Here is a 27,376-nt window from a genome sequence, read left to right as displayed (position 1 = left end):
GTGACTATGAAGGCTAGTATATTTCATGAATGGTTCGAGATGAGGACTCAGCTTGTCTGTGTCGATCTAGAGATGGCATGACGAGTTCGTAATAACCAGCATAATCCATCGCATCTATCCATCCACATCCACCCCCCTACGCAAACCCCCCTCCCCCCTCCCCACCCATCCCCAACAGCACAACAAACGTCGCCTTCCCCTGAGCACCCGCCCCCTCCTCCCCTCCCACCCTCCTAACAAGCCCCAAATACGCACCCAACTCCTCATCATCGCTTACCTCAACCACAACCTCACTCTCCGCCCTCCCCCCTCTATGCACAACCAACCCCTGCAGTTTATGCACAACAGTACCGGGGTGTTCGCGCATCGCCAAGTCGCGGAGTGCGTTGATCGAGGGGGTTTGCATGATGGAGAGCCAGACGGAGCGCGTGGGGTAGGGGGTTGAGGAGTGGGCGTGGAGGCGGAAGTAGATGGGGAGGGGCGTGGGGATGGAGATGGGAGGGGTGGCGGGGTAGTAGGGTTGTTGGTAGGGGGTGTGTGGGTTGGGATGTTGATGTTGATGGTTGTGGTGGTGCTGGGATGCGGGTTGGTAGTGGGAGGATTGGTAATGGTGTTGAGGTGGATATGAGGGGATGGGTAGGACTGCGGCGTCGCTGGCGGCTAGAAGGAGAGATGGGTCGATTTGGAAATCTGAAGCTGTGGATAGAGATGGTGCGGCCGTATACGTAGTTTGCGTCCTTGCCTTTGGACCAGCACTGTTTTGTTGTCTCCCCTTATTTCCCATGCTCGTCGGATGCGCAGCGACGACCGGCGGTGCAGGTCCTGGTCCCGGGCCTTGATGAACCTGTTTTTTCTTGCTGGGGTCTTTGGCGGTCTTTTCCTGCTGTTGCCTCTTCATCACGTCTCGGGCCAACACTTCGAGAGCTCGTAACTTCCTTGCGTATTCTGGATCGTCTTCCCCTTGTGCGAGCGCCTTCACCAGGAACTCGGACTCGTTGACCCACGCTTGTTTCAACCCTGTCCAGCGTTCCTCGCCAGCTTCATGCTTGTTTGAGAAATGAGCTGCTTTTAGCTTATCGACAAAGGCGCTTCGGACGTGTCGCGTCTGTTCGGGGTTGAGTCCTAGGAGGTTCTTTGCGTCGGCGAGGGTCATGCGTGAATCCATCGTTCGTAAGCGCTTTGTAACGTCCAGACAGATAACATCAAGTGACAGCGCTCTCTGACCTTTCGGACGGAAGAGCGCGTCGACATTCTGCAGCACCTCTGGCTCTTCTTGGAAGACTTGAGCCAGATGCGCGTCATCTCGAATGAGTTGTTGTACAATCTGCGCCCACTTCTCCGGACCGGCAATGGTCTTCTTTGTGACTTCCTGTTCCTTGCAGATCTGGAGAAAGCTCTCTCGAACTTGGCGGTACATATCGTTATCCAGACCGAGGTATGCTTTGGCTTCGTCGATGGTGGTTTCGGAAGGGAATCGAGGAGGTTCGCCAGGAGCATCGGCTGGTAGTCCGGCCCAGCCGCGTGTTCGACGTCTTCGCTTGCGTGTCCGCCATTTCTCGTCGCTCTCGGTCTGAAGCTGTTGTTGGCGCAATTGTTTGCGTAGCACTTCCTCCTCGCTCAAGCCCGTGATGTCGGGTTCGGGGAGTATAGGTCGCGCCTCTTCCACAGATGCCCCAACCTCCTCTCCTTCTTCCTGAGCAGCCGCGGTCTCTTCTTCGCTTCCATCGTCGCTCGTAGATTCCTCTGCCAAAATCGCGTTACCAAGCTGGTTGATCAGACCTCTCCCAGGCACAACCTTGGTAGGCTTCTTCTTCGGCTTCTTTTGTATCCTCCCTCCATCAGTCTTTGTCTTCTTCGACCTGGAAACGCTTTCTCGAAGCAAGAGCTTGAGCCTTAGGCGCAAGCGCAGCAGTTCGCGGTCGTTGATCTGAAAGCCCTCAGCCTGTAGCGTGTCCACCATGTCCTTCTGCGTATAGTTCTGTTCCCATAGTTGCTGGAGTCGCGCGACGAGGGCCGTGTTCTTGTGCGCTGGGTTCTGCTTCGAGGGGAACTCCCATCGCTATGACGTGATCAGTCGGGCATTCGGAGTGGAGGCTGGGAGTTGTGCGATAGCGACGCACCTTGAATTGGGTCTGGAAGGCACGTTTGCTGAAGTAACAGAGTCAGCGTTAAGTGTCCTAGATATCTTCGCCAAACACTAGATTGCGAAATGACGGTGAGCGAGTACGGCGACCCATATGTACTCTCCCGCGCAGCGCTTGCGTACCTTGGAGTGAACCCTCGTATTTCAAAGTACGACATGACCTCCTCCAGACTCCTGCGCTCCTCGACATAGAGTTGATAGCATAGCGCCTCTTTGTCGTCCCAAGAATACACCATCCTTGATTGTGTATCGCAGTATCTGGTGGAGGCTTGCGTGAACTGCGCAACTGGTTTGACTGGCGAACGCGACGCAATCGCCAAGACTTTCGGCCTCGGCTGATGATGTCCCGAACACATGGACCGAACACGGCTCACTCATACATCGCACCTACCGAACCAGATTGCGCATAGCGGCATGTATATTATGGCTTCCTGCGTAGACGGTGCTATCGGACAAATTATTCCTCACCGTCTTCCAAGAGACTCAATACCTCCAAGCAGGCCACCCTGAGCCCCTCAAATACCGCGATAATCCATCTACCATACCCCACATCACACAGTGATACATCTACGAGCACAATGTCGCACGCCCGCAAGAACAGCCTATGGACACCAACCACGCCGACAGCGGCGCAAACCCCTCAGCTGCTGTCTGGCAAGTCCATGATGATCACCGGCGGCGTCACTGGCATCGGCCGCGCCATTGTCCTAGGATATCTCCAACACGGCGCAAACGTAGCCGTGAACCACTTCGGCGACGACAAGTCCTCCTCGCAGTACCAAACGCTTGTCGAGGAAGCAGCCTCGAACCTCCAAGCCAGCAAAGAAGAAACAGAGAAGAGACTAGCAGAAGTACCCGGCGACGTAGGAAACCCCGAGACAGGCAAGAAGTTGGTAGATGCCGTAGTACAACGATGGGGACGATTGGACGTTGTGATAAGCAACGCTGGTATCTGCGAGTTCAAGGAGTTTCTAGAGTACGTCCTTCTCCTCAGCAACGATACTGTCGATCTGCAAACTAACACGCCTCTCCCCCAGAATAACACCCGACCTCTGGAACAACACCCTCACCACCAACCTCACCGGCGCATTCCACACCATCCAAGCCGGCGCAAAGCAAATGTCCACGCAATCCCCCCCGGGCGGCTCTATAATCGGCATATCCTCCATCAGCGCCCTCGTCGGCGGCGCATACCAGGGCCACTACACGCCCACCAAAGCCGGTGTACTGTCGCTCATCCAGTCCTCCGCGTGCGCACTCGGAACACATGGTATACGGTGCAATGCGCTGCTACCAGGTACAATCAAGACGCAGCTCAACGAGAAGGATCTCGAAGACGAGGAGAAGAGGAAGTACATGGAAGGCAGGATACCGCTGGGCAGAACGGGTGTGCCGAGTGACCTTGCTGGTCCCGCGATCTTCCTCGGCAGTGATTTGAGTAGCTATGTGAACGGCGCGCAGTTGTTGGTTGATGGGGGGTTGTTTGTAAACCTCCAATGAACCATCTTGTCTAACCAAAATGAAAACAAAGGACATCATATCATCCCTCTTTCACCACGTCAATCGCACCTCTATCTTTCTCACCCCCGCCACCGCACATAGCACATCCCCCCTAATTCTCTCCGCAGCCTCCCTCTCAACCCCCTCCAAAAAAACCCTAACCCCCTCATTCTCCCCCATCACCCCAAGCACACCCGACCCCAGCACATCCCTCGCGGCCCTCAACCCCACCCTATCCCTCCTCGTCTCCTCCCTCAACACCCAATACCTCTCCGGCGCCATCCCATGCAGCTGTGCACCCCGTACATCCATCCCACCTATCGTGTCGACTAACACCGTATCCAGGATCTCAGGTAACGGCATCGGTAGAGAGGTTTCCTGGGGTATAGGGTGGTAGGGGCAGGGGTTGCGGCCGCAGGGGATGCAGGAACGGCAGAGGGGGCAGGTGTATGCTTGCGTGCTTTTTTGGAGCCAAGAGTGCAGGCAGGGGGTGCAGAAGATGTGCGTGCAAGGGAGGGACTTGGGGATGTGGGTGGTAGGGTCGAAGGGGGATGTGCAGATTGGGCAGGTGGAGGAGGAGGGGGAGGAGGGGATAGAGGCTGTTTCGAGGCGGTGACAGGCCGAGGCGAAGAAGTGTAAGGCGTCTGGGTCTTGCACTAGATTCGCTGGCGAGTATGCTGTTTCGCGCCATTCCTCTCCCGCAGCAACGGCGCTCTTGACAATCGCTCCCACCCCCATGGCTGGTTCCGAGCGTGCCTGAAGTTCCACAATGCGCAGATACCGATACTGTGCCTCTGTTTGGCGCTGGGGATGTTTTAGCGTTCCATCTTTCACCCACTCTCTGAACGTCTCTTGCTCGTAGAAAGAAGGGAAGTTTGAGTATAGCTCTTGCAGTGTATTATTTTGTGCCAGCTCGATGACTGCAGATTGATTTGCTTCCAGCGCATGGATGAGGGAGGTGGTGAAGGTTTGGAAAGCTTGCATGGACTCGATGTAAGGGTCTGACAGATCGGTTAGGGGCGTGATGAAGGACTTGTGGTGTCTTAGGTCGAAGAGGAGGTCTTCGACGGAGGACATCTTTTCGATATTGAGGGGTCTGGGCTTTGGGACTGGGGTCGAAGGAGGGGCTAGTAAACCGTCCATTAGAAGCAGGGGGTCAAATTTTGGTTGATTGGGTTGGCGGGATTTGGAAGGGGAGGAGAAGTTAGACAGATCAATCTGTGGCGACAATGTGCATGTTACGCTGTGAAGTGAAATGGGATAATGGTTACGAGCACCTAGGCCATCGGAATTGCACTGTGACCGAGTTAGTGTCCTTGATATGTGTCATCTTGTTATGATGCAGATCAGTTAAGGTGAATACATTGAGGCCACCATACGTACGATAGCCCCCGATGAATGATACCTGATAAATCCACCTAAGGTCCTCCTGAAACAACACCCATCATGCCAACTCCATCGCTATGATACCCATTTAACACCTACAAGCCATAGATGCGAATGTACGAAAACCGTGAACACCCTAGCATGCGAATGTGTACCGTATTTCCAAACGCCATCAAAGATCGCGTCAAGAACGGATACCTCGATCAAGAAACCTGTCAAATGTTAGAACCTGTCCGGTTCATTCTTCAAAACGAATCCTATTCAAGAGGGAGTGCCTGCTCTGCGCGAGCATCAAGGGGGGTTGGAGTGCAGTTACCTCAGCAATGTTCTGGCGCTCGATATAGCTCTCCTGCTTCACATCTCTACCGACGCGCCAGTAGGAGTCGGTGTAGTCAGCGCAGTTCATCTCGCGGAGGAACTGTTCGTCGTGGGTGATGACCAACAGCTGGAAGTTGGCTTGCTTCCTGCGGCTCTGGATGATCTGAGACAGGGACTCGGCGAGACCCTTGATGTTCTGCTGATCTAGGTTGGTAGTGGGTTCGTCGAGCGCGATGAGGCCGCAGTTTGTGCCGAAACATTCTGCGAGCGCGAGACGGATGACGATTGAAGCTAGGACCTTTTGGCCTGCTGAACAGCGGCCTCGCATGTCCATCTCGGTGTCTTGCTTTACCATCACGACACGGTAGTTGTATGTCCGATTACCTTTGCCATCGCCATCGGATACGATGCGGATCGCGTCCACGTCTGTACCTTGGTACGCGTTGCGCCACAGCTCAGCGAGGATGGTGTTGATCTCCTCCATCTTGAGCGTGTGGTACTTCATAATCGCTTTGTCCAAAGCGCCAGCATAGCGTCCCAGGTCATCGATGGCGGCTTTGGTAGTTTCGACCTTGATATGCGCCTCGCGGTATTGCTCCGCGGCCTTTTTGTAGATTTTCTCATACTCCGTCATGAGATCCGTAAGCTGGTCATCCTTATTCTTCATGTCGCGCTCTAGAGTTGCCTTTCTGAGGTTGAGATCTTGTACTCGAAGAGACCAGTGTTCAGCTTGCTGCTCGTAGTGTGCCTTGTCGCGCTCAGCACCCAGCTCTTCTAGCTTTCGGATTTCGACCTCTAGGCTGTCGAGGGAGCGCTTGGCTTTACGATAGCGTAAGTTTTCACTAATGGAGCGCTTGTTCGTTTCGGTGTCGCGCACTGTGTCTTCAAGCTTCTTGATCTTACGAGTCAAATCGGACATGTCAGTTTCGATACGTGCGACCTCGCCTTGGAGGTTCTCAATGTCTCGATGGGTGCGTGCGAGCTGCTGTGGTCCACCACGACTGATATAAGCATCGATTTCCTCGTTCGCCTGGTTGAGCTGGCGCACAGTGTCGGATAGCCTAGCAGCTTCATCGTGAGCGCGTTGAACGCGATCGTTACCACGGCGATTGATGTCGTCGTACTTGTACTGCGCTTGCTCGATTTCGGGGCCGATGTTACTGATGTCCTGGTCGAAGGTGCGAAGGGCTTCACGTTGCTTGTTATTCTCCTGCTTGAGGTCTTCAACTCGATCGGCGAGATCCCGCTTCTCCTTCAGCTTTGATTGGGCGCTGCTCAGGTCTGCGTTGATGTCACGTACGCTCAGCTCAAGAGTTGTGATCTGGTTTCGTGACTTGTCCCTGGCAGCAGTAAGCTGCTCGAGCATTGTCCTAGCGTTGCGGCTCTCATCAGACACACGTTGCAGATCGGTCTGAATTGCGTCGATGCCCCGAGAGAGACCTGCAGACTTTTGCTTCTGTGCCAATTCCTTGATTTCTACCTCAAGCTCCTGCGCTCTGCTGTAGTAGGTAACAATGGTCTGTACCTCCTTTGACAAGGACGCAACTTCTTGCTTTGCAGCCTCCAGATCGTAGATGACAGCATCCTGGTCTTCGAGCTGTTTGTTGAGAGTGTCGCGCTCAGCAGTCAGCTTGGTGAGGTTGGCCTGGAGTGTGGGAAGTTCGGTATCGCGCAGACGAGTCGCTAGTTCATAGCTTGGTTTGGCTTTGCGAGCTGCCTCAAGCTCAGCCATGACTTCATCAACATTGTCTTCCTCCATGTCCTTCTTCGCCTTTGCAATAATTCCTTTTAGTCCGCTAACAAAGCCCGCAGTTGTAAAGTCCTCATCGTAGTCATCGTGAAGAGTCCTCTTACAGAGACGGCACATGTTGTGTTTCTCGGCGTATTGAAGGCATTTGCTCATGTACTCGATCTGTGCCTCGAACTTGGCTTTGTCTGTAGAGGTCATTTCGTACGCAGCCTCCAGGTCTTGCAGAGTCTCGTCAAAATCGGAGACGTCGTCCTTCTGTATGGATTCTTTCACGGTCTTTTCGTACTTTTGGAGGTCGGCACGATTCTGCTTCAATTGCGACTCCAAGGTTGACATCTGGTAGTTGACCTTGCCCAACTTGGTCTGCGCAATCTCACGGCGAGACCCAGCCTCCTTGACTTTGCCTGCCTTCTCTGCCAGCACCTGCTGGAAAGTCGTCTCTAAAGTGGCGGGGTCCCAGTCAGAGTCCACCAGCTGTGAAAGGCGCTCGTTGTGAACCTTCTTCATGGTCGCCAAGCTGTGCTGCTGGGTTTGTAGCTCCTCTCGCTTGACGTCGATAGCTGCAGACTCCCGAGCCTGCTTTGAAGCGTCACCAAACTCAGTTGTCAAGCGCTCCTTCTGGTCTTCGAGTGTTCGTACGTTGTTGGACGCTTCGGATATGCGTTCGTCGTAGCGTTCTGAGTTTACCGCGGTGATTGCGTTTTGAAGCTGCTTTTCGACATCTTGCTGCTTGTCTTGAAGGATGGCTTCGCTGCCCTCATCTGCCTTGATGTTGTTCATGGTCTTCTGGAGATCGGAGATGCGCTTGTCGTTGTCCGTGATCTGACTCCGTGCGGAGTCCTTGCTCTGGCTGAGTCCCGATTTACGTGTTTTTAGCTGATTGAGATTATCCTGGGCTTCACGTAGGTCGCGTTGTGTCTCCTCCCGAGTTCGATCCAGAACCTTGTTCTGATCGCGAGACATCTTGTTTAGGATCTGCTGGAACTCCTCCACCTGCTTCTCGGTGATGTCGTAGTCAAACCCTCGGACAGCATGTCGCTTAGCGGCTTCCTTGATAGAGTTCTCGCGTTGTTGGACCTGACGCTCATATTGCTCCTTTTGCGCCTCGTACTTGCCGATCTCGCTTTGCTTTGCTCCAAGAGCGTCCCTGTTGTCTTCGAGGTTGTTCTTGAGCTCAAGATATTGATTCCGGAACTCTTCGGCCTGAGTGGAGTATGTGGCGACGCGCTCTTCGTACTGATCTAGCATGTCTTGGAGTTCCTCATCCGACTCAGCCAGCTCCTTGATGCTGTCTTGAAGCTCTGCAACATTTTCCCTGTTGATATCTAGCGTCTGGCGCTTGGACTTCAGCTGTTCCACGATTGATATAAAGCGCGCTTGGTGGTTGTAGGCGTCTTCATACTCCTGCTTCGCCTCAGTCCATTTCTTGTCGACGTCGTTGTAGTTCTCTCGCAGCGTCTCGATCTCGTCAAACAGTTTAGCTTGCCGCCTCTCGCTGTCCGCTGCGCGCGTCTTGTCCTCTTTGGCGTTGGCCTCGATGATCTTGAGCTGGCCCAGTTCGACGTTCCGGTCCTTCCGAATCTTCTTGATGTTGTCGATGGCTTTGGTGTATTTCAAAGCTTCGAAAATCTCATCAAACTTCTTTTTGAGGGTAGTCGCATCGCTCAAGGGCCACAGACTATCCTCTTGATGGCAGAAGATGACGTTTTCCAAGATGGCTTTGGATACACCGAGATACTGAGGGATGATCTGATCAAGCTCGGCGACACGGGTTGAGATGGAATGCTTTTCGCCGTCTTTGATCATGAGCAATGAGCCTTCTAGGGTCTTCTGGCTCCTCGTAGTCTTCTTGACGGTGATTTGCATACTGCGGGTGGCGACCATGCGTACCCCGGAGGTTGAGCGGAAAGATAACTTGACCTGCGCCACACCATCCTTCTCATTTCGGAGCGATGGGTCGTGGATGAAAGCGCCTCCGGTCTTGCTGCTTGACGGAAGCTCGCCGGTAGTCGCATACTTGAGAGATTCGATAATGGTTGTCTTTCCAGAGCCGTTCCAGCCGACGATGAGTGTGAGGGGTGCAGTGAACTGGATAACTTCTCCTTTTTCTGGGCCGAAAGAGCGGACGCCCTGAATCATCAGGCGATCGACTTTCGACATGATGGCGGTTCGCGCTGCAAGCGCTGCCTCTTTTCTTGGTGTCTGTAAGGCTGCGCTTCTGGTGATGGGTGATCAGCTATTCGTTGTCGTACAACTGAACAGGCGGATGTTGGAATTGCACCCCGCAGCTGGATTGATATAGTAGCGTGTTGTTTGCTGCCTGTCAAACAGGCGCGGTAGCCTGGACGCGTTGACTAGCGGCGCGGTATCACGTGCAGAAGAGGGCCGTGCGGGTTGGGCTCACAAGCGCAACACTGTTGTCGTCATGCTAAAGTGCGGATGGGCATGCACAAAACATAGAAATCCCATCACGTCCTCGGGGAAGCTGCCCGCGCCTATCACCCGCGGCTTTATTGCACGACATCATATGCAGCATCGTGCATTTGAGACGCCATGGCGCAATATCAAAATGGCGGTGCTGAGGTACGCTGACTGGCCCTGCATCCTTAGTAAATCTGAACACCTGTCTCATGATTGTAGATGATGGCCGGAATGCCTATGCACCCCCAGACCCAGGAGTTTAACGGGCTGCCCATGGACGATGGCATGCAGTCGATGGATCTGGATATGGGGTCGCTGGACGGAGCCGAGGGCGGCCAGAACGGCGGATTCTCCTTTGCGGATCCACAGATGCAGGCCGCGAGTCTACCAGCCAGCAGCACCATGGGCGACATGCAGATGACAGGCGCAGGCGCTGGGCCTCTACCGACGGGCTTCGGCGCCCCCAACATGAACCCCTCTGGCAGCACCCTGACCGAGTTTACCAAGCGGCGGAACTGGTCGCAGCGCGTGCTGGAAGAGCTGCGCGACCTGCTGCACATACTGACTCCCGACGGCAGGGTCCTCTATGTCTCCCCCTCATGCAAGGCGCTCACGGGATGGGACCCTACGCATGTCATGGGCCGCTTCATCAACGAGTTCATTCACCCCGATGACATTGGCATCTTCGTGAAAGAGTTCAACGAGTCGATCGCGTCCGGAAACCCTCTGCGCTTCTTCTACCGCTTCCGCAAAACCGACGACACATGGATCATCTTCGAGTCGCACGGCCACCCGCATCTCAGCAGCGACCAGAACTCGTTTGCGCCGCCCAACTCCATCAACTGCCGCGGCTTCTTCATGATGGCGCGCCCCTACCCGACCAAGAACGCCGCCCTCCTCGACTCCTTCCTCGAACACAAGATAGAGAACGAGCGCCTCATGAAGCGCATAGCCGAGCTCAAGCGCGAGGAGCAGGATGAGCAGGACGACTGGGCAAAGAAAACGGAAGGCGCGACCACCTCGGTGACTCCTTCCGAATCGCATGTCACGCAGAACATGAGCCAGGCCGATGCCGCATCCTACGCGCAAATGCCGCCGCCAGCCAAGCCAGTCATCTCCAACACCGCCCTCACCCGCCAGAACCTCGACGAAGCCCTCGCTGCGAGCAAGCCCGATAGTATCAACGATAAGATGATGCGGTACGAGGGCGCAAATCATCTAGAAACAATCGAGATGTTGACCGGCCTCCGGTACAGGGACGGCGAGCGCTCACAGGGTATAAGTACCGGTGACGCCAGCCCGAACCTCATCCGTGGCGATGCAGGCATACAAATATCGCTAGACCGCGATGGCCGAAATTCTTCTGACAAGAAGAAGAAGCTCAAAATCGCCGACGAATACGTTTGCACAGACTGCGGCACATTGGATTCGCCGGAATGGCGAAAGGGTCCCAATGGGCCAAAGACGCTGTGCAATGCATGCGGATGTAAGTCGTCAACTCCAGAAGCAAGGAGGTATAATATGCTAACTGCGACAGTGCGCTGGGCGAAGAAAGAAAAGAAAAAACAACAGGGTCCTACCAGTATGCCAAGTGGAAGTGGCATGATGCATACCCCATCCATGCCAATGCACAGCAGTACGGGCTCCAGCTAAAACCAGCATGTTGTTGTTATCGGTTGCTATCCTTGCGACTTTTACACGGCGTTTCTTATAAGTCTCTCTTCTCTATTCTTTCTGGGTTTCAAGGTGTCAGGCATATCAACGGCGTTGCATTTGTGGCTGATCATGGGCCTTGGTTGGTTTTCCTTACGATCGGCATATGATTCCCAGGGCCATAGATAGATTCGGGCTGAGCAACGATACCACTTCTCTGTAACGGCGATTGCAGATTGCAACTACCAGAGATGCATATCTGATCGCTCCACGATCGATTTGCATCACGAGGCTGGATTGATAATGGTACCAGAATTTCCCGAGCACAAGCTCCTCATTATGTTCCGCACGAAGCTCTCAAATTCAAGGCGTTTCGCCTTAACAGCGCTCCTCATCCACGATTCACACATGACAGAGTTGTTGTGTAACATCCGGGATCATTCTTGCGCCACCAACTTTCAATCAATTTAGCGGATACAACGAGCGATGCTGCCTTCTCGACAGTCGAGTCATCAACGTCCACGAAGAGCCCTGAAGCGAGAGTCTCTGAAAATTCACCGCTAACGTCAGATTCGAATATGATAATCTGAAAGTTACACTACAGAAGATGGGCGACCAGCATATTCTACGAGGAACGTGGATCATCTATTTTCGCACCAAGTTACCCACACGTCAGGCATTCAGCACTGATGGAACTCTCCGAAGGATCTACGACGATGTGCTGCGGCTCAGCGGTCGTCATTTCTCTGATTCGTTCGTACAGACTATTCGTCTAAACATGCCTCAGAATGTACGAGTCAGCCAATCAGACTACAAAGCGCGGGCGCTAGAAGCAGCACAGTTGGTGTGAGGCGCAGCCCGTGAACGGCCCTACCCCATCTTTCGACATCCAGGTGCGTCTTTCAAGATAGGCGAGCTGCTGTGTACAGCATCTGTTTTGCGGTGCTGGCATGGGTTAAATGTCTATGACTATGATCGAGATGACTTCAACGTCATTCAGCTAGGCTGTCTAATGGGTAGCAGCTCTCATGAGGCGACCCGTAGGAACAACACAATCTCCACAGGGCGTAAAGACTCGTTGAATGTTGCGCAGATCCATGCTGGAGTCGTCAGTCAGATAAAAGAAGCATCAAAGCTATAGAGTAGGCGGTGCATGTACTAGTATCACCGTTTTTCTGGGAGGCCTCATCTTTCCGTATAAGAAAGGGCAGTACTAACCTTCCAAGATGCGCCACTCTATCTCTATGCTCACGAAGAGCTCTTCTTTAAAACAAAACTTTGATCTCTTCACTCATCCTGTCATATACCAGCCATGTCAAAGATGCTACTTCCGGTAGCCGCAGTATTCTCCCTGCTAGCCCCCACCGCGCTCTCCCTATGCCCACCACCAGGTGCAATTCTTCCACCACCATCACTCGCTGCCCATACCTCCAACTTCAGCATACCGGATGCTGTATTCCAAAACTTCAGTTTCATACAAAACACTTCATTTGCGATCCAGGCTTCTATCGGCAACACCACAATCTTCCAATATGAGCATACAGCCCCTGGCCGTGGAGTCAATCAGTCGCTATTCGACACCAAGCTCCGCATAGCTAGCGCAACCAAGCTGATCACGGCACTTGCTCTAGAGTTGAGCAAAGACAAGATCGACTTGGATGATCCGATTGCAAAGTTCATTCCTGGTCTGAACGAAGAATACTACGGAGATGTAACGATCAAGTCCCTAACCGATCACACTTCCGGTCTCGGTCGCTTCGTACGTCATCCACTCCTCCAATCCCTCACCCACACACTGAACTAACACACCACCCCAGGGCTACACAACAGACATAGCATTCGGCCAAAACGCAACCGCTCTCGGCCTCCCACTACTCAACAACACCCTCCCAGGCTGCGACCCCATCCCCGGCGGCCGAATGTGCACGCTTCAGGAACTCCTCGACGAGTTCAACAACCCAGTCTACGCCCCGCACTCCCCTTCCTCCCGCGCCATGTACAGCAACATCGGGTACATCCTCCTTGGCAAAGCCCTCTCAGCAGCCCACAACACCACCTACGAAGACGTGATACAAAACCTCGTCCTCGACCCCGTCGGCATGACAGACTCCTCCTTCTCCGTCCCCTCAGATGACGGAACCGCCGTCCTACCCCGCCGCCCTGAAGATGCCTCATGGTTCGTAGCCCCCTTCGGCAACCTGAACCCAACAGGCGGTTTGTGGTCCACACCCAACGACCTGCTCACCCTGCTTCACGCGCTCAAGAACGGGGAGCTACTCAGCAAAGTAGCATTGAGGAAGTGGATGCAGCCCACCACCTTCCTCCGCTCCCTGAACCAATACGTCGGTGTAGCATGGGAAATCCGCCGTATCGACGACCTTCCGCTCGTGTTCCCGCGCGCGATCGACGTGTATACGAAATCAGGTGGTGTACCGGGGTATGGAAGTTATCTTGTGCTGATCCCAGAGTACGACATCAGCATTACGATTAATGCGGCAGGGGGCGAGACGAGTTATTCGAGTGTTGAGCTGCTGGATACGGTCGTGAGTGCGTTGGTTCCGTGGGCGGATAAACTAGCACGTCAGCAGGCGGAGGGGAAGTACGCTGGGAGGTATGTGCTTGAGACTGCGTCTTCGAACGACACCCTGGTCTTGTCTTCGACAACGGGACCAGGGCTTGCTATCGAGGCGCTGAGCGTCAATGGCGTTGATATCATTGCTGCTTTGGCTGCGAAGCAGAATGTGCGACTGGACAACTTTAGCGCGAGGTTGCACCCAACTGATCCAGATTCTCTGGGTACGCAGAGCGAGAATTGGAGGATGCTGCCTGATCAAATCAGCCCGGCGAAGAAGCTGTGGGCGGGGCTGGAATGTATGAGTTGGAACAATGGGGATTGGGCGAGGTATGTGGGGGAGCCGCTTGATACGTTTGTGTTTCATGTGGATGCCGAGAGTGGGACGGTTGGGAGTGTGGAGTTGCTTGGATGGAGGGTGAATTTGGTCAAGGTAGATTGATGTATTTAGCCAAGGGTCTTGGATTGTAGCTCGTGAACTGAGGTTTCGATATAATTCGAGATGTCTGTACGCATTGATGTTCATCCGAAATGAATTGAAATGTGTTTCTTCGATACCTAATATATGCAGCAGTAGAAACACCAGCTACCAACCTTCCCCGGCGTCCCAACCACGACTAAACACCAAACAACGAAAGTACTACCGCAAGATGCTAGTAGCAAAGGGGGTATCGAATATACAAAGCACGAACGAAAGCCCAGCCACCTCCACCCACTCAACATGACCAGTTCCCATCCTCCCCTAACAACACCCAAGTACCTCAAACCACAGTAAAAGTCCTCTGCGGATAATTATCCAACTGCGTCATATCCTGAATCTCCGGGAACCAATGTTCAAACAGCGCCTCCGCATCCTCACTCATCTCCTGTTCCGTGCCCTCAGGCGTACACTCATAACATTCCAATCGGCCGACACGACGATACGTGTTATTCCCCGCTGAAGACGAAGACTTGAGCACGATGCCTACTATGGAAGAACGGAATGTCATGCTGACGAGGACGCAAACAAGAGTTTCGCCGTCTTGCAGCGCGTCTTCGCCGCGGGGAGGGACGACGTCGGGGGTGAAGTCAACGGCCATGCCGTTTTTAGCTAGGGTATACGAGGTTGGTGCGTCTGGCGATGCAGACGAAGAAGGCGGAGACGAGTGAAACACGACTTCCGCGGCCATGGCACCTGAGAGTTCGAGGGGCTCGCCCATGATGGGTGACCAGGCACTCGCACGCTTGCCTTTTGGACCGAAGGAAGCGCGGCAGGCGAGATCCATGGCGCTTGTGTTGTCGAAGAAGATGGGGGAGCCTTCGACGGAGGCCCACGACCAACTTGGCACGTTTTGTCCTTGGGCGAGTTTGGGGCGTCGGCAGCGTGAGCTGTCGTTGGGATACCAGAGGAGGCCGAGGGTGCTGAAGGTCCATTGGCCGGCTATGTAGCCTGATTGGAGGGTTGGTGAGAGGGCTTTGGCGATGCTTGCTATTGCTATCAGGCGGTCACTGTCGTAGGTGAGGTGGCGTGCGGTGTATTCGGTTATAATGTAGGACCATAGTTGTAGTGTCTCTTCGCGTCTGCGTAACAGCTCTTGTTGGGCGCCGTTCGTGAGGTTCGTAGAGGCCAGTTGGTTTGTCATGCTGTCCATCCGAGTGTGGCCCATATTTCCGTTGGTGTTGGTTTGTTGTGGCCTGTTTACTGTTTCGTAGAGGACTCTGCCAAACTCTTGCTTGACCTGATCGCATGGCCGCGTATCATATGTATTGTCGTCGATGCGCCCGCATTCGCATTGGTAGCCTTCCCGGCATTCTAGAATCATCTCGCTCTTGGTGAAGTGCAGCACTCTCGGCGAAAGTAGGCGTTCGGCGTACGGCCATGCGCGAATCAAGAGGGGCGTGTGTAGATTTGCTTCTTCGGACATGTTGAAAGGTAGCTCCCACTCGTTCATGTGAGCATTTCCGTCAAAAGGCGCCTTGAAACTGTAATGAGTCGGCTGCTCCCGCACGTTGATCTTATGTAGCGAGCCTTTGTTGTCCGTTGCTTGGATCTTGAATGGCTGTGTTTTGGGAGGAAAGAGGGGTTGGGTACTGCTGTCGGATGCGGAGGTCGCCGCAATCGTCAGGAAGGCGTTGCCGAAGATCTCATCCATCTTGAGCGAGTCTTCAAGCTTCTCCTGGACGTCATCTTGTATCAGGCACAGACTATCGATAAACAGCCAGCGGAAACCAAGCGCTCGGGTGAGGAAGACGGCCTCTTGGTATGCTCTTGGCAATGTTGACCATGGAATGCTCTTCTTGTGTGATTGCAGGTTTGCTAAAGTCGTCTTCGGGATCCCTTTGGCCAGTCCCCAGACATGACTTAGGGCGATGTACTCGCCGTGTTCGTATCTCCTCTCGTCTTGGATGTATTCACTTTCGTTCAAGCGCATACTCTTGGAGTCGTCGCGCGACAGCAAATCTAGAACGCGCTTCGGTAGTGTGGTCGGTTTGCCTCGGCGACTGCATGTAATATGGTTCTCTAGGCAATTCTTAATCAAGCCTCGCGCTGTTGCTAAGCCAGTACTCTGTAGTGGATTTTCTGTCACATGTTTTCCGCGCCCAATGGCGGAGAAAGGAGACTGGCCGTCTGCGGTGTTGTCAGTCCACGCGTTCCTGCAGAGCGAATGAGCTAGCAGTAGCCCTGGAGGTGACCGTTCCACGACCGCGACCATCATTACATCAACTGAAGCACGTCGGAAGAAAATTTGGCATACCTCCATCGGTGAAGAACTCGAGTTTCAGATCTGCATGGCCTGCCGCATGTTCATGTTCATCCTCGTGGCAGTCGTCATGGTCGTCGTTGTCTTTCCATCGGAGCTCGACGGAAAGATGTTCTTGGGGAACTTTTCCATTCTTTGGCCTGAATGTTTCTGCCTTCACTCTCACATTGTCTTCGTTGATGTTTGGGAACCGGTCGTGGTGTAGAAGGATGCCATTGAGGAGGAGCGCGCACGCGCGGCAGGAACTTGATCTCGACCTCAGATTTGGCAGCGTGGTGTCGACCCAAACGAGCGAATCCGGCCCATTCTCTTGCACGCTGTCCGATCCATGGAGGTGCTTCTGGAGACCTTTACATGTCGCGCAAACAGATACCATGGCGTCGTGGAGTGGTTGAAAATGCGTGATGGATATGACGACGGTGCGGGGTGCTGAGGTTCGTCCCCGTTGTTCCGCGGGGCGGCAGGACAGTGTTAGGGAGATGGCACACTGACCAGGTATACGTCAATTGAAACCCATTAAGCAGTCGCTACTAGTGAAAATACTGGCCCACGAAGCCAGTAGCAGCAGCTGACATTTGCATGCGGCTTCCAGACCATTCGACGGCCTAAGGTGGAAGGTCAGCTCTGAACCAAACCAAAAAGTGGAGGCGCCACTACTAATCCTACGGGCAGTGAACCTCTCCCGCTCTTGTGGGGACGCCCAGCTTCCAAAGCACAAGGATCTGTCGTCGCACTGCGCCGAGGGCTATGATTATCATTTGCAGAAAGATAAGTATTCGGCGACCTATCGCCGCCTTGTCTCGCCCCTCGTTCGAAGACCTGCAGCACAGATCATCGGGCACTGCGCATGGCGATATCATCCAAGCTGGTGCATGCTGACATCTTTCCTGCGCCCGCCGAACCTTGGTAACGAATGGATCTCGACGAATGCCTAGGTGCCGCTCGTTCGGTGCTTCTCCCGTGAACACGACCCTCGCGCCCGCAAATCCGGGTCAACGTGCTTCAGCCCATTTGTTCAATCATTCGTCAACGCAATGCTTTTTTCGAGCTGCTAGTCTACCAGGAGAATTCATGATGAAACACGAGCTGAGCCATTGTTCGGCCAAGTGCTGCATTTAGCAGAAGTGACATCTAGATCCTCACCTGACAGCAGCCATGAGAATGTCTTCATATCCAAGCCATCCGGCATCAGCAGAGCCGTATTGCCACACCGACGTTGTTCAGCCTGCTTTCAGACACCGGCGCATGGTGATGGCAGCCATGGAAAACGCCCTGCTTTCCGCTTCAAAAGCCGCCTCGAACAGCCAATCTTTCCTACGGAACTTTTCTGACTTGCATCCTACTTCCAGATCCGGCGCGTCATCCTTCCATGTACAATCTATCCACCGGTCGACCATCAGCATGTCAGATTCGTCAATCGCCTTTCGGCTGCGTCGGCCACCGATCGGTCACGAAAGGACGGCGACCTTGCAGCTGCTCAAAAGACTGGGAGCAGAATCACATTCGCGCAAGGCTTCATGCATCAACGATATAAAGTCCAATGAAAAGGTCAACCTGCAATCTTCCGCTGCGTGTCATCACTTGAGCTTCGAAAGGGTGGTCAGGCTAGGGCCCGCAAGATCGAGTGCATCTACATCGACGAGCCACTTCAACCGCCTTATATGCAAGCCTTCACGATTCTGCCTCGCCATTCGGTCTGCGGTCTGATAGCCCGGGCCAACAATATGAAATTGGCGTCAATCGCTGCCTTAAGAGCTCCCTGTGTTCAAATGGTCGCTAGAGGCTGTACGCCCAAGCCTGCTAAAGGCGAAGCCAACATCACGAGAAGATGATGCCTAAAGTCGTGGAGGCTTGAATGATGAAGTTGCGCATCGCTCGCGAAGTGCGATCTCGTAGTGACCTATAGCGTGCCGACTACATACTCCATTACGCGTATCATCGTCACGTAGGCTCATAAATTTCCGTTCCAGGACATACGGCGCTCATCGATCGGTGGAACTCGATATTTATAATCCTGTTCACTAAACGTGACTTTCGTAAGTCGCGTCTTACTCACTATTACCACGAGACTGCGCGTCGTGTCTGCGTGAAGGGCACAGCGCACGTGCCTTTACTAATACAATCGAGACTAGCGTTGCGGGACTGCATGTGGTAGCGACGACCCGGCCCCACATCGGGCTGCCACAAGCATCCCAGACATACGAGAGTCACGATGTAGGCAACTCGGCTGGCAACACCAACATGACTTCGGTTATCAGCGCATTGCGCAAGCAGATTGCAACATGCGAAGCCACACTCAAAGATCTGCGCCAACAGCTGGCGGAAGCGGAGCACAATCAACGCGAGCAGGGCAAGATTGTGCCGCAAAAAAGGCGACTAGCAACTGATCCTGTAAATCCCATGGATCATGATATGAATTTTGGAGTACCGGATCAGTTCCGCGACGAGATCTTTTCGATTCTCCAGCAAGAGCAAACGGCGCCGGAAGCCGAGAGCATTGTAGCTGAAGATGCGCCAAAATGGCCATTGGAGAAGAACGAGTACAAGAGATATGGAAGGCAGCTGATTATGCCTGAGATCGGTCTGAAAGGTGAGTTTGGTCTTGAATAAGAGGTTTTGAAATGGTGCTGAGCTCGCGTTTCTTAGGTCAGCTTCGCTTGAGAGATGCCCGTGTACTCATCGTAGGTGTGGGTGGTCTCGGTTGTCCAGCTGCTGCATACCTGGTCGGAGCAGGAGTTGGTACCGTTGGACTAGTGGATGGCGACGTGGTAGAAGAGTCGAATCTACACCGGCAAATCTTACATTCTACGGCCAGAGTTGGAATGACCAAAGTCGAGAGCGCGATGGTGTCTTTGAAGTCGTGCGTCTACTCATCAATCTGCACTACTAGAGACCCAGCTAACCTACTAGACTAGGCTCAACCCTAATGTTACACTCGTCCCTCACACATCGCGACTTAGCCCAGAGACTGCGATTTCGACATTCAAACAGTATGACTTGGTTCTAGATTGCACAGACACTCCCGCGTCACGCTACCTGATCTCCGATACATGTGTCCTCCTAGGCAAGACGCTCGTCTCTGCATCAGCCCTCCGCATAGACGGCCAAATGATGGTCCTGAACAACCCACCCTTACCAGCCGGCGATCCCAACGGAGGCCCCTGCTACCGCTGCGTCTTCCCCAAACCACCACCTCCCGAATCCGTCGTCTCATGCGGCGACGGCGGCATTCTAGGACCGGTCGTTGGCGTAATGGGCGTCTTACAAGCACTCGAAGCGATCAAAGTCCTCACCCGCAAACCCACCACCACACCCGCAGATCCACCGAGCCTTCTCCTCTTCTCAGCTTACTCAAATCCCATGTTCCGGTCTATACGGCTCAGGAGTCGGAAAGCGAAGTGTGCTGCTTGTTCGACGCACGCGACGATTAGTGCGGAAGCGCTGGAGTCGGGGAGTCTGGACTACGTTCAGTTCTGCGGCAGTTTACTTCCAGATAACAACCCACTGGCCCCTGAAGAACGTATATCAGCGAAGAACTACGCCCAATTACGATCCGGTGTCAATCCTTTCACGGGTACAGTCTCGAAGAAAGAAAGCCACTTGCTAGTTGACGTACGGGAGAAGGTGCAGTTTGAGCTGTGTAACATCGACGGTAGTATCAACGTGCCCTTCTCTACAGTCTCCGCTACCCGAGGACCTACCTCTGCCGTCGAAGAAAAGGACTGGACTAAGATGCTGCGGCAATCCGAGAAACCCATCTTCGTTGTGTGTAGATTGGGTAATGACTCGCAGGTCACGGTCAAGAAGATGAAAGAGCTTGGACTTGATGCGGGAGGGAAGAGGTATATTGGTGATATCAAGGGAGGGCTGCAGGCGTGGAGAAGTACGGTTGATACTGAGTTTCCGGATTATTGAGCTTATACTTCTGAGTACTCTATGTAGATAAGAGCACTGAGTCGGAATCAGCATTCCTAGTCAAACATCTTACCTGCCAAGCTCAACAACAAACCTCTTACCACCCCCGTATCCCTCTGCCATCCTCCCCAAAACCCCATCAACGCTCTCTAAGCCCTTCACCATCTCAACCTCCTGCGCACTCATCCACCCCTTCTCCATGCCAAACGGTAAATACGTCCCCACAACCCATTCCATCAATCCTTCATTCCCCTCCTCGTACAACGAGTCTGACCACGGTTCAAACACCCTCTCTACACCCTCTGGCAAATCCTCAGGTCCAAACGCCGGTTGTGTAGTGGAGAGCTTTCCGCCGCCTTGTGCCTCCAGAACGCGACTTGCGAGGGGAATGGTTTGGGCTGTGGATATCATATCCACGACAACATCGTATGGTCCACGCACTCTGAGTTCCGCGATGATTCGTTCGAGTGGAAGTGTGTGGTCGATAACGTTACCCTCGCTCCCAATGAGCTCACATACAGTAACCATACACCGCGGGGAAGACGTGGTGGTAACATCGTATCCCGCACACTGGAGGTACTGCACTGCTAGACGGCCGAAACTGGAACTTCCGCCGTATATCAATATCTTTTCTCTTTCTTCTCCTTCTTGGACCTCATCACCTGGCTTGCGCAATCCCAATCGCCCGGAGAAGAGACCGGGAACACAAGTCGCGTTCATTACCAACGCTGCCAACGCTGCTTCTTCATCTTTGTTCATGCCTTCCGGTAGTCTGACTACCATCTTCTCCCCCGCAGCAACGAGGACGTAGCGTTGATACGCGCCATATTCATTGCCCTGTGTACCGAATCTCTTGCTAACGAGAATGCGGTCGCCAACTTGATACTTTGTGACGTGTGTGCCTATGGCCTCGATGGTGCCCGTGTAGGAAGAGCCTGGGATGAAGGGGTAGGAAGGCGGTGGTGGGGTGCCGCGTTTGGCGATCTTGGCTTCGATGGCGTTGATGCCGATTAAATAGACCTTGATTAGGAGTTCGTAGGCGGAAGGCTTGGGGATGGGGAGGATGTGTAAGGTGAGAGGGGAGTTTGGGGATGTGAGGATTGCGGCTTCGTTCATTGTGGGTGACTGTTAGAGAGTGCAGTATGAGGTGTGCCAGGGAATGGATTTGATGGTTTGTTATACATTTGCATGGCTGTTTACTACTACGTGTTGGTGTAGAGCTCAAAGGAGGTGGCTGCAGAATACAAGAGTCGATGATTAAGCGATCATGATCCTACGGAAAGTTTCCGCCACGCATTACACAGCGCGATGCTGGGTGCCGTGTTTTTCGCCACGGCATTGCCCATGTTACATCAATTGATCGAGGTAATTGTTATCATGCTGACATCGGCTCGCACCGCCGGTGCTGTGAGGCTTTGAAATGCGGGAGAGTAGGGCGCCTAATCTGGACGATGCAGACACGGAAGGGAAATTCGTGCCTGGCCACAATATCTGGCCTACTTCCTGCCAACGCGTCCATGGTTCCGCGGGTATCTCTTCAGTGTTCCTCGCCTGCCAATCCGCTCCACTGAGCCATTGGTGAGGTCTCTATCGTTGTGTCTCAGACGCCTGACTTTCATGCTGTGCGAACTCAGGCTTCGTCTGCATGTTACTCTGCACATGACTCTTGAGCGCCGCCCAGCGATCTTGTACTGCATCAGCGCCCTGTGCCCCTTTCCCACTCCCGCCCACAAGCTGCGCCAGATTTGCATTAAACCTCTCCTTCTCCAACTTCTCCAGCTTCTCTTTCCGCTTCTTCGCACCCTTTGTTTTCTTCATGCTATCGGGCATCGTCTGGGGTTGCACTATCCGCGCTTGACTTGTTTCGAGCCCATCTTCCCCAGACTCTGGCAGGGCGTCGGCGAGCGACTCGAGGTTTGCGATGAGCTTGTTATTGGGGCGTCGCCGTTTTTGGGTCTTGGCAGAGGACTTTTCGATTTTGGATACGAAGGATGAGTGTTTGATCTTTAGCTTGTCGCGCTTGGAGGAAGGGTACGAGGGGATGCCGTCGGGCTTTGGGAGAGTTGCAGTGGTAGTCGTGGGACGGGCGGCGCGAGCGGACTTTGCGCGCGCTGTTGTGCGCTTCTTTATAGGCGCCTGGAGATAGGATTAGCATGCTTACACCATTCGTACGCGACCGGGATAACATACCATGGCTGTTTTGGGTGTGAGGAATCGTAGAGAGTTCCTGTCGCATAGAGCTGGTGGAACGCTCCTGCGCAAAAGTTCTTATCGATAACGACAAGTGCCGACGTCAACCACCCGGCCCGTGCGACCTTCACAGACATTGGACGTACAACTCGGCTTCCGTCTCACGACCCTCCATCCGGATGTAACTTCGCGGCTACACGAGATTCACGACTTCATACGCAGCTGCAACTGTATGACCTTCTCCGACGTGGTTCAACGGGCACATCGCCTCAGTGAGCTACCACGCCTCCTCATCGTGCCCCTTTGCTCATCCTTGTCGCATCTACTGGGCTAAGTCATGTGTTTCACTCTTCACAGACTTCCTGTCATCATGTACACGCTCGTGGTGCTTGAGGCAACGCGTTCAACTCCGCCAGGATGAAGTCCGAAAGAGCTGCCTTACTCGACGCCACCAACGGCGAGTCGGACTCCGCACCAAACAGCAAACAGCACTTCTTCTCGCAGCCGTGTCATCTGGTCATGCTTCAATTTGGGGCAGGACTGCTTCATTCAACACTCCGATAAGACTGCAGCATATCGGACTTGGCTAGGTGCGGCCCGTTCCCGACCACCAACTATTGGCTGTCTGTCGCATAACGATCCTCGTTGTGATCACCTATGATGCACTACGATGGCATGATTTTCCCTCGTTTTGTTTCTTGCAGGGTTCACTCCAGTAGAACATGTCATAGAAGCGATTGCCACAGGCAAGTCAAGGTATACGAGAGAGTATTGCTTTTTTACAACCCCAAACCTGTCCTGAAACGCTATCATTTAACCTCAGCTGCCACCATCTGCGGGTTGGCAGCGCTCCGGCATGTACAACATCCTCGTATCACTGTGGCGCCATCCTTCATCCCAACACTACGGACCTGGGCTCAGCTCCACGACGGCCGTCTAGCCTAGATGCAGGCACGCGTGCGACCGATCAGCATCGAATCCCGCCCACTGTCGTCATGTTGTTCTACGATTCGCTGCGGATCGCGACTCATATCCCTTCCGCTTCTATTTGTGGTTCTCTAGACGAAACTATACGAACCCCTCGTCGTCTCTGCCGCGACAAAAGGCAATCATTCGCATGAAATGCAAGACGCGTAGTCCTGGTGACTCGGACTTTAAGGGAGCATTACGAACAGCGTATGCAGCTTGTCCGAAGTTCGAGAACATCTGGCCCTATTCATCCCCTTGTAGCCGCCAACATGCTATTTCGATAAAGATTCATCAAGGCTCATTTCAATGCAATCTCCGAACCGCGCAAGACACGATGTGCGAACAAGCCCAGCACGAGAATGCGCTCATTTCAGCTCAGAATCATGGTACTATTCTGGTAATGGTAGCTTGGTTTCTTGCTTGCCTGTTGGTATGAATTCCATCTGGGTATCCATCTCAATGCTGATCATTGTCATAGGCTATATGCACTGTAGCAAGAGTCGTCGCTCGATACAGATCTGAACACCTTCGCCATCTCTCGTCGACAGATGACGTCATTATCGTTACCGCATCGGTCTTTGCCCTTGGAAGCACCGTGATAATATCCACGGCTGTTGAATCGGGCTTGGGGAAGAGGGACTGTCTCCTCAGCGATGATGACTTGGAGCAAATCCAACTCAAGCTTTATGTTACCACGATACTCTTCGTTTTGACAATAAGCATCGCCAAAAGCTCGGTCCTACTCTTCCTCTATCATCTAGCAGATAGCACACTACGCAGGGCAAGCGTCCTAGCTGTTAGTACACTGGTCTTGATATGGACCATTGCAGTTTTGGCAGGCATGGTTTTCCAGTGTGAACTACCGACGCCGTGGATGGTGTGGACAGGGAAGTGTATTCCCTTGGTAAGTCTGATTGTCATACCGTGACCGAAGTTGTTCTAAGTATAGTACAGATACCTTTCTGGATGATCGCCACCATCACGGATACTGTTCTAGAAACAGCCGTGATCACTCTCTCGGTACATCACATATGGACACTGCGAGAATCCTACCGCCAAAAGGCCTTGGCGACACTACTGTTGTCCATGCGCTTCATGTAAGCGAAGGACCTAATACTCAGCTGAGACCTTGCTGATATCCTGTGTAGCTTAGTTGCAGCATCTATCATTCGTCTGGTTTATCTTCGACAAGCATATGATCGCAATGGAGACCCCGCTTTTGACTCTTTACCCTACGCCGTGGTCACACAAGGCCAGACGACACTAGCCGTTCTCATCGTTTGCAGCCTCTGCCTCAAGCCATACTCTCGCTTCCAAGCATCCCAATCGCCGACCCCCAAACCCAAATCAAGACACTCGAAAAATTGGTCTGGTAGCATCACCATCGGTGGCACGCCCTACGAATCCTACAAGTCGTTCCCACAACCGATCATACGAGAACCTCTGCTTGCTATACAAGCGAGCATGTCAACACCCAATTCCCCGGCAGGATCCAGGCACTCACTGAACGAAGATATACTGCTGCCAGATACACCGATACCCGCGCGATCTGCTAGAAGACCTCCTCGGCCTCCTCCACCAAGTGAGGAGCAAAGACCGGATCTGAGTATGTTCACTCGAAGTCCTACTACACAGCAGGCACCAGTGGTGACGAAACTTACTGTTTGTCAAGAGAGAGAAAAGGGAATGGACCTGAAGTCAAGGGGCTTATTGATCCGATAGGGCGCATGTGTCTCTGTTTGTTCAAAATAGTTATAATGTATTCTGCTGGGCGGTAGCGACAAGTAGCTACGATGGATAATGCATTAGCCGATGTACCCTCAAGAAAGCAGTCGCTTCAATAGTCTCGCGTGCAACTCATTCTCATGAGTACAAGGGAATTTTGCGAGCTTTACAAGATTCTGATGTGTATGTTGGTAGTAGTACGTGTATGCAACGAAGCGGAGGTAGGAGTAAAAAAGCGAACACCTGCATGTCTCCCGACGCACCGACCACGCTCAACACCCATTACCGAGCGCATACGACAAGGCAGTCAGACGTCTTCTCCAGGTCAGCAGCGACGACACAAAGATTTGATTCAGCATATCAGCCTACGAAATCACCGAACATGTACATGCAGAGTAGCTAGAAGCGCAAAACATTTACCACTTTCCCACACGATGATACATCAAAAACGGCGAAGCAACGTCAAAAGAGCTTCGACGTCTACGACTTCCAGAACGGGATAAATGCCGAGGGCACCGAGTAGTTCGGTACCTACATGGGCAGTACAATACACACTGCACTTTCTCAGTGGCTTGAAATGCCTGCTGTCAATCGTCCAACAAGGTACTTGGCATGCAGACGATAAAATGCCCGACGTCAGAGCCGCAACTACAGAGAACTTGAGGACGTCAATTGCAGTTCCGACACACAGTAGCCAGAGACAACGTCGTCCGAGTCTTCGGAGTCTATAGTACCTCCCATCACTTCCAGCCCACCTCCCCTCTCTCTCCACCCACCATGGCGACACAAGCATTCGACCCCTCGCACGTCGACCTCACAACAGCCGACAAAGCCTCAGTAATCTGCTACTTCACCGTCGGCGAAAACGAATACAACGGCATGCTCGGCGCGCGTATCTCGTCCATCTTCGTCATCGGCTTGGTCTCCACCCTCGTAACCTACTTCCCCGTCATCGCGCGCAAGAAACCATCTTGGAGAATCCCGCTCGGGCTTTACACCTTTGCGCGCTTCTTCGGTTCGGGAGTGATTGTCGCAACAGCGTTTATCCACCTGCTGGATCCGGCGTACGAAGCAATTGGCCCGGGGAGTTGTGTAGGGGAGAGTGGGGGCTGGGCGGAGTATCCATGGTGTGCAGCTATAGTGTTGACGTCCATCATGGCGGTGTTCTGCGTGGATCTAGGAGCGGAAGTATATGTTGAACGGCATTTCGGAGTGGAGAAAGAGGAGAGCGAGGTTACCAACAACGCGTTTCTTCGCTCTGGCTACAATACCACCACCGGAGTCGCACCAGTAGCAGCCATGGTGGACCCAGAATCCAACAATAACAACCCAAGCCAAGACCACCAACACGGGGATCAACAAGACCACCACCGCAAACACACAGCAAGCCTCCGCAGCTACCCCTCCGCATCCTCCCTCAGCACCACCTCAACAGCAGCCCGCCTCTCCTTCGCCCAGCAAATCGGCGCCTTCCTCGTCCTAGAATTCGGAATAATATTCCACTCCGTCATCATCGGCCTGAACCTCGGCGTCGTCGGCGACGAATTCAAAACGCTCTACCCAGTCCTAGTATTCCACCAATCTTTCGAAGGGCTCGGCATCGGAGCCCGCTTATCCAGCATCTCCTTTCCGCGCAGCAAGGCATGGATGCCGTGGGCGCTTTGCGCTTTATATGGGCTTACGACGCCGCTGGCTATTGCGGTGGGGTTGGGGGTTAGGACGACGTATTTGCCGGAGAGTAAGGTTAGTTTGATGGTGCAGGGCGTGTTGAATGCGGTTAGTGCGGGGTTTTTGGTGTATAGTGGGTTGGTGGAGTTGTTGGCTAAGGACTTTTTGTTTGATAGGGAGAGGACGAGGGATTTGGCGAGGTTGGGGTTGATGGTTGGGTATGTGTTTCTTGGGGCGGCGGTTATGGCGCTGATTGGGAGGTGGGCATGATTTGGGGGAGGGTGGTATGAGCTGTATAATCATGTCATGAATGCCTGAGTGATGGAGTAGACAGGAGGTATTCAGATCATTTCCACAATCCAAACCTATCCTGATACCGCACCGGAATTCCCCACACTCTCTCATGCCTTGACCCCCATACACGC

General features: G+C 53.4%; 10 protein-coding genes across 10 annotated transcripts; 5 read left to right on the top strand and 5 right to left on the bottom strand.

Annotated features, from left to right (window-relative positions):
* Positions 1 to 136: 136 nt before the first annotated feature.
* Positions 137 to 2,379, bottom strand: J4E93_008601 (uncharacterized protein; the record flags this gene model as incomplete). The annotated part of the gene is made up of 3 exons (XM_049346499.1): positions 137 to 2,059; positions 2,121 to 2,148; positions 2,267 to 2,379. 3 exons carry the CDS (start codon positions 2,377 to 2,379, stop codon positions 137 to 139), a joined length of 2,064 nt encoding a protein of 687 aa, XP_049196389.1.
* A 342-nt stretch (positions 2,380 to 2,721) lies between these two features.
* Positions 2,722 to 3,643, top strand: DHG2 (L-rhamnose-1-dehydrogenase; the record flags this gene model as incomplete). The annotated part of the gene is made up of 2 exons (XM_049346498.1): positions 2,722 to 3,119; positions 3,181 to 3,643. 2 exons carry the CDS (start codon positions 2,722 to 2,724, stop codon positions 3,641 to 3,643), a joined length of 861 nt encoding a protein of 286 aa, XP_049196388.1.
* Positions 3,644 to 5,267: 1,624 nt separating this feature from the next.
* J4E93_008599 (uncharacterized protein) lies at positions 5,268 to 9,257 on the bottom strand (the record flags this gene model as incomplete). The annotated part of the gene is made up of 1 exon (XM_049346497.1): positions 5,268 to 9,257. One exon carries the CDS (start codon positions 9,255 to 9,257, stop codon positions 5,268 to 5,270), a length of 3,990 nt encoding a protein of 1,329 aa, XP_049196387.1.
* Positions 9,258 to 9,650: 393 nt separating this feature from the next.
* Positions 9,651 to 11,171, top strand: J4E93_008598 (uncharacterized protein; the record flags this gene model as incomplete). The annotated part of the gene is made up of 3 exons (XM_049346496.1): positions 9,651 to 9,680; positions 9,738 to 11,004; positions 11,056 to 11,171. 3 exons carry the CDS (start codon positions 9,651 to 9,653, stop codon positions 11,169 to 11,171), a joined length of 1,413 nt encoding a protein of 470 aa, XP_049196386.1.
* A 1,312-nt stretch (positions 11,172 to 12,483) lies between these two features.
* J4E93_008597 (uncharacterized protein) lies at positions 12,484 to 14,185 on the top strand (the record flags this gene model as incomplete). Its single annotated transcript, XM_049346495.1, has 2 exons — positions 12,484 to 12,930; positions 12,989 to 14,185. The coding sequence occupies 2 exons, from the start codon at positions 12,484 to 12,486 to the stop codon at positions 14,183 to 14,185; spliced, it is 1,644 nt and encodes a 547-aa protein (XP_049196385.1).
* A 319-nt stretch (positions 14,186 to 14,504) lies between these two features.
* On the bottom strand, positions 14,505 to 16,860 carry J4E93_008596 (uncharacterized protein; the record flags this gene model as incomplete). Its single annotated transcript, XM_049346494.1, has 2 exons — positions 14,505 to 16,351; positions 16,479 to 16,860. The coding sequence occupies 2 exons, from the start codon at positions 16,858 to 16,860 to the stop codon at positions 14,505 to 14,507; spliced, it is 2,229 nt and encodes a 742-aa protein (XP_049196384.1).
* Positions 16,861 to 18,725: 1,865 nt separating this feature from the next.
* Positions 18,726 to 20,399, top strand: UBA4 (Urmylation protein; the record flags this gene model as incomplete). The annotated part of the gene is made up of 3 exons (XM_049346493.1): positions 18,726 to 19,074; positions 19,131 to 19,344; positions 19,400 to 20,399. 3 exons carry the CDS (start codon positions 18,726 to 18,728, stop codon positions 20,397 to 20,399), a joined length of 1,563 nt encoding a protein of 520 aa, XP_049196383.1.
* A 69-nt stretch (positions 20,400 to 20,468) lies between these two features.
* On the bottom strand, positions 20,469 to 21,515 carry J4E93_008594 (uncharacterized protein; the record flags this gene model as incomplete). The annotated part of the gene is made up of 1 exon (XM_049346492.1): positions 20,469 to 21,515. The coding sequence occupies one exon, from the start codon at positions 21,513 to 21,515 to the stop codon at positions 20,469 to 20,471; it is 1,047 nt and encodes a 348-aa protein (XP_049196382.1).
* A 471-nt stretch (positions 21,516 to 21,986) lies between these two features.
* On the bottom strand, positions 21,987 to 22,592 carry J4E93_008593 (uncharacterized protein; the record flags this gene model as incomplete). Its single annotated transcript, XM_049346491.1, has 2 exons — positions 21,987 to 22,535; positions 22,590 to 22,592. The coding sequence occupies 2 exons, from the start codon at positions 22,590 to 22,592 to the stop codon at positions 21,987 to 21,989; spliced, it is 552 nt and encodes a 183-aa protein (XP_049196381.1).
* Positions 22,593 to 26,060: 3,468 nt separating this feature from the next.
* On the top strand, positions 26,061 to 27,221 carry J4E93_008592 (uncharacterized protein; the record flags this gene model as incomplete). The annotated part of the gene is made up of 1 exon (XM_049346490.1): positions 26,061 to 27,221. The coding sequence occupies one exon, from the start codon at positions 26,061 to 26,063 to the stop codon at positions 27,219 to 27,221; it is 1,161 nt and encodes a 386-aa protein (XP_049196380.1).
* Positions 27,222 to 27,376: the final 155 nt, after the last annotated feature.

Source organism: Alternaria ventricosa (genome assembly GCF_023758065.1).
Source record: "Alternaria ventricosa strain BMP 2768 chromosome Unknown scaffold_17, whole genome shotgun sequence".
NCBI classification, from domain to species: Eukaryota; Fungi; Ascomycota; class Dothideomycetes; order Pleosporales; family Pleosporaceae; genus Alternaria; species Alternaria ventricosa.
This window is presented reverse-complemented; position numbering and strand designations above follow the sequence as displayed.